This window comes from Micromesistius poutassou (genome assembly GCF_964030765.1).
Source record: "Micromesistius poutassou genome assembly, chromosome: 2".
NCBI classification, from domain to species: domain Eukaryota; kingdom Metazoa; phylum Chordata; class Actinopteri; order Gadiformes; family Gadidae; genus Micromesistius; species Micromesistius poutassou.
In genome coordinates, this window is record NC_140272.1 from 14010608 (window position 1) to 14021681 (window position 11074).

General features: G+C 47.8%; 1 protein-coding gene across 1 annotated transcript in view; it reads left to right on the forward strand.

The window, feature by feature from the left end:
* The window catches only part of apcdd1l (adenomatosis polyposis coli down-regulated 1-like), a 10816-nt gene extending 978 nt beyond the window's left edge, over positions 1–9838 (forward strand). Inside the window, exons 2-4 of the mRNA XM_084464281.1 lie at positions 7497–7680; positions 8000–8528; positions 8998–9838. Coding sequence (XP_084320407.1) covers positions 7497–7680; positions 8000–8528; positions 8998–9783 — 1499 coding nt within the window. The 3' untranslated portion in view covers positions 9784–9838. The remainder of the gene's footprint in view (positions 1–7496; positions 7681–7999; positions 8529–8997) is intronic.
* The last annotated feature ends 1236 nt before the right edge of the window (positions 9839–11074 follow it).

The window sequence follows — 11074 nt, forward strand, 5'->3', positions numbered from 1 at the left end:
TTTAAGAAAGACACAGGGCAGCGGCTGGTTTGATCAGTTCCTTTTCAAACAAGGACTCCCTATAGTCACCCTCTTGGAGGGGGGGGGGGGGGGTGGTATGGCCCTGGATTTAATGTTGCCAGCATTTTGTGTAATGGTTAGCATAACAAGAGCACAGCGTTACAGGGACCCTAGCCTGGGCCCACCGGCCGCCCTGCAGGGCTCTGATGATGAAGGCTCCGGTGGGCCACGCCACCGCCACACGGGGAAGGTGGGAGGTAGGGAGGTGGGGAGGATAGGGAGAGAGAGAGAGAGAGAGAGAGAGAGAGAGAGAGAGAGAGAGAGAGAGAGAGAGAGAGAGAGAGAGAGAGGGAAATGGTGGTGGTGGTGGTGTACGGATAGAAATCCCATCCTGTACCTCAACTACCCATACCACCATACCCCACCCCACCCACCCTCTCTCTCTCTCTCATTCTTTCTCTCTCGTTCTCTCTCCCTCTGTCCCTCTCTATCTCTCTGTCTGTCTGTCTTGCTCTCTCTTTCTCTCTCTTTCTCTCTCTTTCTTTCTCTCTCTCTCTCTCTCTGCCTTCCTTCCTGCTTCAATGGTAAAATGGTAGACTGGTATCTGCGGCTTTGCTTTTCCACCACTCAACTCAAGTAGAGGAGACAGGGGCCTCAGACATGCACACATGCACACACACACACACACACACACACACACACACACACATCCACATTCGCACACATGCACAAACAGACATACGCTCAAACACTCACACACCGCACACACTCAGACACATACAAAGAAATGCAGACACACACACAGACCCCCCCCCCCACACACACACACACACACACACACACACATGCACCAATATTCATAAAGGCATGCACACAAACACACACACACACACACACACACCAAACACACACCAAACACACACACACACACACACACACACCCAAACATATGCTCACATGCATGAACGCATGCACACCCACACACACACACACACACACACACACACACACACACACACACACGCACACTCACGCACATGTACACACACACACACACACACACACACACACACACACACACACACACACACACACACACACACACACACACACTCCATAAGTCATTGATCCTACCCTCATCCTGTTCCTTTGAATTGCTCACATTCAATATCAGGGTAGGATTTTTATACACAATGTACAACACAGGCCTCAACCAGAAGACCTCAACTGTGGCCTGTAAAATGTTTTTTCTGTTGGGAAGCTGTTTTCATTTAGTCAAGTGCTTTAGCTCACACAATTTTGTTATTGAGTTTCATAGGTTATTCTGAAAATAACCTTATAATATTGATGCCATGTTTGCCCAGATTTTTGAGCTACTGTTTGCTTGTCAGTATTCTGTTACTATAGTTACAGTTGGAGTTTTTCCCTTGTTTATGTGGCACCAATTCAAGTGAGATTTCAGTTTTGGCAAAATCCTCTTTTCCTTTTCAAAGGAAAAAGGTCTCAGAAATCGTCTACAGTAAATATTTGAATATGGTCTGGTTGACTCTTTGATGGGAAAATCCGATGATCCAGTCCTATCCACCACATTGGCCACTGGTTTCAATAAATATAAAAATCCCACTAATTCTAACCATTTAAATTAAACCTTGGATGTAGAATTAACATTTGGCACTTGTACTTTTCCACCTATGATGTGAAAACACTCCAGAAATATGAAGCGGCCACAAGCCCTTCCAAAACGTCAGCGTGCCAAGATTAAGGATTAAGGTGTAGCCACCTCTAATCTCAGATCTTAACCGTCAACAGACCATCAACTCCTCTTTTAATACTGTCACTGTTTTGACTGCCTGTTGCTGTCTAGCAAGGAGACATCACAATAGGTAGGAATCCCCTCTTCCCTATTTGATTAATACCCATCAGATCGTTCACAGCAAACTACAGACTAAGGCAGGATAATCCATTCAGTGGCTTGAGAACTTGGCATTCGTATCCCGGCCCCATGTGGTTGCATTTGAAAGTGATACGGCGCTGTGCTGCAAACAGAGTGGAACATTGAACTGTTATTGGAAATTGATTCAAAAATGACAGCACCTTCGGGTGACATCCAAAATCCATTTTTGAATTACAGATTGTGGTATTGTGTGTAGACAACCGCACGTGTGTGTGTGTGTGTGTGTGTGTGTGTGTGTCTGTGTGTGTGTGCCCTTCACCCGGAGTGATGTTCGTATCTGGATAGTGTTTCTTTTCATTTATGCAAAGACTGGAAATTGTTTTAGCAAAAGATTGTTCCAATGTGGGGTTAAGGAAAGAAAGGCAGTTTACATTTTTCTTGCCTTTCTGTTCTTTTCTTGTTCCTTCCCTCGTAAGGACACAGGGAGACATTTCCTGACTGCAGAGCAACCAGCAGCAAAGGTTCAACCGGACAAACCCCTTTTGATCCTCTGTCCAAATAAACCAGGCTGGCAGATTAGCTGGCTTACAGTGTGATGAAAAGACAACAGCAGGCTCTCCACGCACACTGTCCCGGAGCCCCCCCCCCCCCCCATTAAGGTGTGCAGGGAAAGGGAGGAGGAGGGGGAGGCGGTTAAAGAAAGAAAAAAAGGGAGATTTGGGGGTTAAAATAACAAAACAGACCTTGTGTTCCTTTTAAATTCTCCCTGACCTGCGGCTGACTTTGTGGTTTCCACTGATGTAGGCCTACATGGCCGACTGTGGATAAAAGACAGAGAGAGCGAGAGGGAGACACAGATTTAAACACTGATACTCAAAACAGAGGTATGGTAGGTCTCATATTGTGTTTGATTTGGTGCCAGCTGCTGACACATACAACAATACATTACTTTCAATAAGACGCCACGGTCAATATTTGACAGTTGCAGGCAACACATTTGAAAGTCAAATTTGAACACTTTTTTGAACACGACGGCTTTTTACCAGACAATTGTTGAACACTTCTGACAAGGTTGGCCACAACCATTTTGGACTGAAACATGGTTGCTACATACTGCTGTCATTACTGATTGCTGCCATTATTAGGATTTATGTGAAAAATGAGAAAGTTGTTTTGAGATTTACAGAGTGGAGGTAGGGGGTCCGGTGCACCAATCTATTGTACTCAGAAAGAAACAAAGACATGAAGCTGAGAGAACACTGTAGGCGAAATATCACTGGTCGTATTTCAGAGAGGGATTACGGCTAACACTTACGAAAACCCCCAAAAAACACACTTGATTTAGGGGGCTGTTTCTCTTCACAGCGTTCACCTGAAATCATTTATATCCCTTGTTACGTGGGCTGCGAGCTCTTTCCCAATATGAACGCAATCCAGATTTCCTTGTATCGGCCATTGGAATCTGGAGGACAGATTCAGCCAGGGTGTGTTGAAGTGCAGCTGGGAGTAGTAGAGGTTTAGCGGCGAGCTGCACATATGGAACAGATAGAGCACAGTTACAGTACCATTTATTACTTTTTCACACATACTTCACACACACAATACCTACGTATCCCCAGATACACACTCCAGACACACACACACACACACACACCACCACCACAACAATCCTACCACATCCATCTCTGTCACCAACCCCTAGGCTGTGCCCCTATGAATGAATTTCAAGAGATGGGGAAGCTTAAACCACCCAGACTCTCCATCCAAATTCAACTAAGTGCACCCCGCATCCAGCCTGCATCCTCCCCCAGGGGTGAGGGGTAAAGGGTGGGTGGGGAGCTGAAATCAACCCAGGTGCAATGAGGTGGGGACATCATGTTTTTTTTCCCATCAATGGGGGGAGGGAGTGATGATTTGGAGGAAAGGTGGGGTAGCACCTGGAGCAGTGTGTGTGTGTGTGTGTGTGTGTGTGTGTGTGTGTGTGTGTGTGTGTGTGTGTGTGTGCGTGTGTGCGTGTGTGCATGTGTGCATGTGTGTGTGTGGTGGCGAGGGAGGGATTTGTGGACAGTTTTGTGGGTATTTGTTCCGTGGCGTTCATGTAGGGAAAGGTACTGGGAAAATGAAGACAGACGGAGAGTGTCCCTACATCTATGCACAGACGGACGGACAGGGTCTGTACACGACACAGGGAAGCACTGAAATTGGATACAGGATAAGGTGCTCAAGGAAGTCATCTTTAAGAACCCTTTCTGTTCATTCATCATTTCAAGTATTTTGTGTCATTTGTTTGGTATTAGGTTAGCCATGTGCATACGTTGATGGATCTGGATTAAAATATGTTTCCTCAATTCATTTCCTCTCCTTAATTGTGATGGGTTGCTATCTAGACAAAGAAAGAGACGAACAAGAAGGTCTCTCCAATACACACTGTAGGAGCAGTCACAGCTCTAAGCGCATGACTTCCCTCACAAGATGTGGGCTGTTCCTCAGAAGTGGCTGGATCTAGATCTTGTTTGCACAGGACAGCTCACAAATCCAGAAGCACTTCAAAAAAACAAAAAAAAAAAACCTCCAACCATGGACGACAGGACGGCAGATGAGCGTGAGCCCTGCCAAACCGTTAATCGCCGACGCAAACAAACAAACAAATAGCTCGGAGGTCCTTCATAAATGGCATCCCTTCTATAAGTCAATGTCTCTAGTGTACGGGATGGAGGTTGCCACGGTGAACGTGGGTTGCACACATGTAAGTGTGTGTTTATGTTGAAGCGGCCCAACCTTTTCAACGCTTGGAGAGACGAGGGCTGGGCAGCAGGGGGATTGCTTTGGCTAGTCCTCAGTCACACCAGTGAGCTAGCTCAAGTGATGTACTGTGGTAACTAGGGCTACAGGCTACAGGGCTGTCCAGGCCAAACATCTCGACCTCACACACCACCATCACATGCACACACACGTGCACACACACACACACACGTGCACACACAAGCACGCACATGCATAGGCACGCACTAGCACGCACGCATGCACACACGCACGCACATGCATACACAAACGCAGACACACACCCATAGACCACTGCAGTGCCCCCTTGTGGTAGAGCTATATTATTGCTCTGTAGTCATCGGCTTCAACCACCATGCAGAGTCCATGTCCTTAATGAAAAGGAAAACAGGAACACTTGGAAATCATTCTGTACTGCAATAACCTCTGACATCCTATGCCAACAGTGCATCACCCAAATACGTCCTCCTCTGACTTCAATGTGCAACGCCTGTCTGTTGAATATCATCACTTGCACAAGTGGACCTGGCATAGTCTCTTACGTGCCGTGGAGGAACAAGTTAAACCGTTTTGTATGTAAATACAACCATATGCTCAATTGGAATATGATTCAAAGAGGGAAAGGGCAAGAATGACGGCTGACCTCAAGAAACCCTCCATGGAAATGCTTTGAGAAACCTCAAGCAGAAAATCAGATGAAACAAGCCAATGATTCACGTCACATACGGTATAGCGTTGTCCACTCGCTGCGTGGCTCATGAGTCACTGTTTTGGCAACAGGCGATATGACGTTTCAGAGCACTTTCACATAGAACGTATGTTGGTTCCTGGTTGGGGTCCAGCTCAGTTCTGCTTCTCTGAGAAAGAGCCCCCGAGTCAACACTCATGGGGGGGCAGGGCAACACGAGTCTCTCTAACGAGTCTCCATGTCTTGGTCAATCGCTGCTGCACACATGTCCGCCGATATGGTATGAATCTGAATGGCGCAGAGGAGAAATATGGACCGGCTTAGAGCTTGGATTTATCTTCACTGTGTACTTCTGTTTTTCACATCTTGCTGCCGTGTGGGCTGAGCGGTCAGGTGAGCAGCATTTAGAAACAGATGGATGGCGGATGCTGACAGTTTGTCAGTGGATGTACACTGCAGGCCCTTCAAAAGGGGATGTTGACGTAGCTTTCCTTAGGTTACCCAGCGAGATCACAGCGCCCACTCGGGTCCGAACGCCCACCCTGTGAATGATAAATCACATTCAGGGCGGGTAAATCGGGTGTCATTTAATCGGTTTCCAAGGGGTTTTCAATAATAACCAGGACATGAGAATATGTTTATAATACATGTGACATTTATTTTTCCAAAACAATGTCTCTATGACTATAAGTTAGGCTATAAGTTAATGTTTACTTATATACCTTACCACTCCTTAAAAAAAATGACAACCGCATCGTTAACAAGAAAGCAACAGCTCATATTTCCTAAACTATATTTCACAAAGCCACAAAGTGAGTTCAAAGTGAGCTTGAGTCAGGAAGCATCTGAAGCAGGCCCCCCGAGCACATAGAAGGCCGTCTACCAAACGTCCTCAAATAAAAATAGTGCAACCTCAGTACAAACACATCCCCCCACACACACACACAGCCCGGCATGCATATCACACATACACATACACACGATCCCCCATACACACACACACACACACAGACCTGCACCCATATCACAAACGTATACACACATACACGGCCCCCCATACACACACACACACACACACACACACACACACACACACACACACACACACACACAAACACGCCTACACGGCCTCCCATACACACACATACACACACACACACACACACACACACACACACATACAGCCAAGAACAGGATGGCTCTGCTAATGTTCCAGCCCTCGTGGTGCAATGTGAGGAATCAATGTCTTTGGTCTGTGCGGAAACCAGATCACAGAGCTTGGCTTTGTGGGCTACCAGAGATAGAACATTAATCTTTGCTTGAGCTAGAGGATCCATCAGAATCACCATCCTATATCAGTCTAGTGACAGCCAGAAAGATTGAATATGTGAATGAGTCAGATCAATACGCAGTACACTGAATGGTGGGTTTATTCTGACTAACTTACTAACTCCACTTGTGCTTTTTGAATCAGATTATCAACAGATGTTTTGGCTAGCATGATCTGCTGCTGTCAGTGACCTATTGACACAGTTCTCTCTTTCTCTTTCTCACACACACACACACACACACAAACACGCACACGCACACAAACACACACACACACACACACACACACACACACAGAGACTCATAAACCCCCAGCGATATCTTGACAAGTACAGTGACAAGTCAATGCTATCATCACATTGCAGTGACCTGATTCAGGAAGACTAGGTATGGTTTCCATAGCAGCCATACACTACTAATTACATGGAAAAAAAGTTTAATTGCCAACACTCACACTTTCCACAGCCGACCCAAACTTTTTCTCTCCCAACTGCCTGAATATAATCTCTCTACCATGAGGCTAAAGTCAAACGTCAAACCGAACAATAAAATGAAACCTCAGGGACAGGACCGAACAATACATTTCACAATCGATAGAATATTAGTTTGTGGAGCAAGCGACGTCACCTGGTGCCATTTCAGCCAATCGGAAAGAGCGGCGTTTAAGATAGAAGTTCCACCGTCTCCCCAGAGATGATGCTGTTCCTTTGCTTTGGCTTTAACACTTGAGTTACCCTTTAAATATAAATTGATTGTAACAAAGGTCTTCCTAGAATTAACGTCATTTATTGATTTTTCCTGCAGCTGTGCTGGTCGTCGGGACAGGAAGTAAAGCATGGGAGGTCCCTGCTTCCCCGTTCAGCACTTCCTCCAACTTCAGTGAGAGTGTACAGTGGGAGCCCTCCTGTCATCACCGCTCCCTTCAGGGGGGGGTGAGGATCACAGCAGACACGCCCCCGAGGCTGGAGGGCACTTGGGTGTCCACAAGGTTCAATATTCTATCCTTCTTCTATCCATTCTATCCAAACACCAAATTAGATCTATTTAACATTCATAATGCCTTGATAACTAGAGTTGAAGAATGCTTTGTTTGGAAAGTTATCATGGGATTAATGATTAGAAATAATGGTCCTGACATTATCATACTAGTACCATACCACACTATTTCACTGCAACAAATCAACTCAAAATAAATATGTGCAAAAAATAATACAATGCAAATCCAATCAACATCCTGAAGGTAAAATGGAACTCCTCCTAATAACAGGCCTATTCTCTCCCCTGTGCTGCTGCTGCTGCTGTGATAGGTGCGAGGTACGGCCTGGCCCAGAGTTCTTGACCCGCTCCTACACCTTCCACGCCAGCCGGCAGTTCAGCGTGCTCCAGCACTACTACAGTGACGGCGGCTGCGAGCGGCCCACCTACACCCTCAGCGTCCGGGGGAAGCTGCGCCTGCGCCAGGCCTCCTGGATCACCCGGGGCGCCACAGAGGCAGAACACCACCTCACCAGGGTCGCCGTGGCGGTCCACAACCCCGCCGCCGTGCAGAAGCTGGCCGACCGCCTGGCCCCCGCCTGCGTGGGCCCCGCACTGGGCGGGATGGTGGCGGGACGGGTCTACGATCTGTACAACACGCGGGCAGGGCGGTCCTGCCTGGCCGCCCTGGGCTTCTCCATGGCGGAGATGGGTCTGTTGCGGGTGGAGACCCAGCTGCACCACGGCGTCCACGGGGGCAGGAAGATCCAGGAGCTGTTCCTGGGGGATATCCACACAGAGTGGACGCAGAGGACCAACCACAGACCCAGCGGGTACCAGCAGCCCCTGCAGAACGCCATGGTGAGACCTGGTTTTTAAGGGATGCTTTTAGAATGCATGCCTGCGCAGCTCGGCTATGCAAAGTACGACAGTAATGGGATTTTCTTTTGCTCGACCCCTACACTTAGTCAAAGGATTAGTCATGCGTCAGGGGTTTGGTCTGGGTTTCTGGCGGCTGAAACAAGAGATTTTCAGACATGCCGAGCAGAAATATGGCAGTCTTCTACTGTTGGCCAACAGCTGAGTACACCGGCTAGTGGTTAGCTTAAGGGTTTACGGCCTTGCACATAGAGAACTTAAAATGGCTGAGTAAAACAGAATAGCAGGATTATTCTACAAACGCAACTATGACTGACAGATATACAGTATGTTGTGTGTTCTCAGGGCCATCCCGTTAAAAATGGCCTCAATTTCCCTTCTGCTCCAACTTAACTCAACCTTCATAAGGCACGAATCCTCATTACATGTCTATCCCCCCCGCCCCCCACAGCACCACGTCCACCCCTGCCCAGTGTGCGCCCTGGTGTATCGCTCCACACAACAGCGCCCCCCAGTGCTTCCCCGGGCCCCCGCGGCCGCCCTGGCCCTGGAGGGCCGCTGGGTCAGCGGCCGCTGCGAGGCCCGACCGTCCGTCCTCTTTCTCACCCGAGACTTCACCTTCCACCCCGAGCGCCACGCCTGGGAGGGGGTCTACCACCACTACTCGGACCCGGGCTGCTCCCGGGCCACGTTCACGCTCAGGGCCTCGGGGCACTATGCCCTGGGCGGCCCCTCCGACCGGCTCCCGGGGGCCACCGAGCTGGCCTTCAAGGTGACCCGGGTGAAGCTCACGCCTTGGGACGAGTCCTCGGTGAGGCTGCTGAACGGGACCCGGCCCGGTCACTGCGGCACACCGTCGGGGCGCTGGGAGGCGGGGGTGGAGCGGGACGTGACCCCGACGGCCGGATGCTCCGCGCTGGGCATCAAGCTGCCGCACAAGGAGTATGAGCTCCTCAAGACGGAGCTGGACCCCTGGAAACACCCGCTGCTGTTCACCGGAGAGAGGCCCACCGACGGCTTGAGCCCCGACAAGCCCCAGAGGAGGCCCACCTCCTTCCAGCCTCCCATGGTGCTCTGCGGCAGAGGCAAGGCGTCGCCCACACGTCACAGCGTCCCCGATGGCGCCGGCTCCAACAGCCAGCAGATTCAGTTTGCAGCCAGTGGGTCAGTGAGGCTGGCTGGGCTGGGGCTACTGGCCCTGGGTGCTGCTGGGTGCAGTTGGTTTTGGCTGCAGTGAGGAGGAGCCATGCTTTGAACATACAGGCAGAGATGGTTCCACAGAGGAGGTGCCGGCCTTTGTACATTTTTTTTCGGCAGCTTTTATTGTTTGCTCCTCATCTACTTCTTATTGTGAGAGTTATTGTCCAGAAGACGAGTGACACAGTGAGGGGTGAACCTGCAGCAGATTTCCCCCACCTAGGCGAAGCGCCAAGTGGCCATACCATCGATTTATCATGCTGACTGTAGTGGATGGCTTCTATGACATATGGTGCATATTGTATTTCTGTTAACTGTTCTAACTGTATATATACAACAAATAAATATAAGATCCAATATGTAAGATAACCATTTGTTTATGTCTACCGGTACGCTAAAACCTGCACAGTTCCTTTTTCATGCTCGAATGACAAGTGCTGTACATTTTCCTCCTTGCTAATGCAATTCCCTAAGAAGGTTGTGATGGTTGGAGCGAGGACACGATCATTCATCATCTCAAAGCAAACCATGGACATTCCGGAGGATCCCACGTTTCACCTCGGACAACCGGGAGAGAAGCGTTTACGTTTGGAGTTCTGTAAACAAAGGGTTATCTATCCTCGGTATACACACGTCCACCCCACAAAGTACAGAACCAACACAACTTGAAGAACTCTCTCTTTCATCGCTTCAATGCCAGTGCAACATACAATGTTTTGGTAGAGTAAATATTTGCTTTATTCTCTCACAAAAATGTACATATTTTTTTACTTATCATAGATTACATTTAATTACTCTGTTGTCTATTAACAGCCCATTAAATGAAAATAAGTATTTATTCCATCTATTTACATTATTATGGAAAATATAAGTCATATTTTACTGTAGATGGAGGTTTGTAGATTTACCATTTATGTCAAAATTGTCTTTATATATGATAATTAAAATGTATTTCAAACACTTTGCCTTGCATTACTAAGAAATAGACTTATAAAACTTGATTCATTAAATTTTCCCTTAGTGAAAGATTAAATGGATACTTTGGTATAATATATAGCAGAGAAAAGAAGGACTGGATTCTGGCTCCTTCTCTCATGTGTGGCGAGATTAAAATCACAGAACGTGGATACATTTACTGCCGTTGAATAAATAACTGTCATATGGTTCACACATTACCTACGCTATTCCAAGATGGCTCTGAATACTGCTGAGCACACACACAAAGGCATATCTGATTGGACATATAGAATAAACAACAGTTAGCGAACAAAATGTGTCACACAGTTGCATGAATGATAAACGCGTCCAGATGAGCACAGGGCAGACAGGCA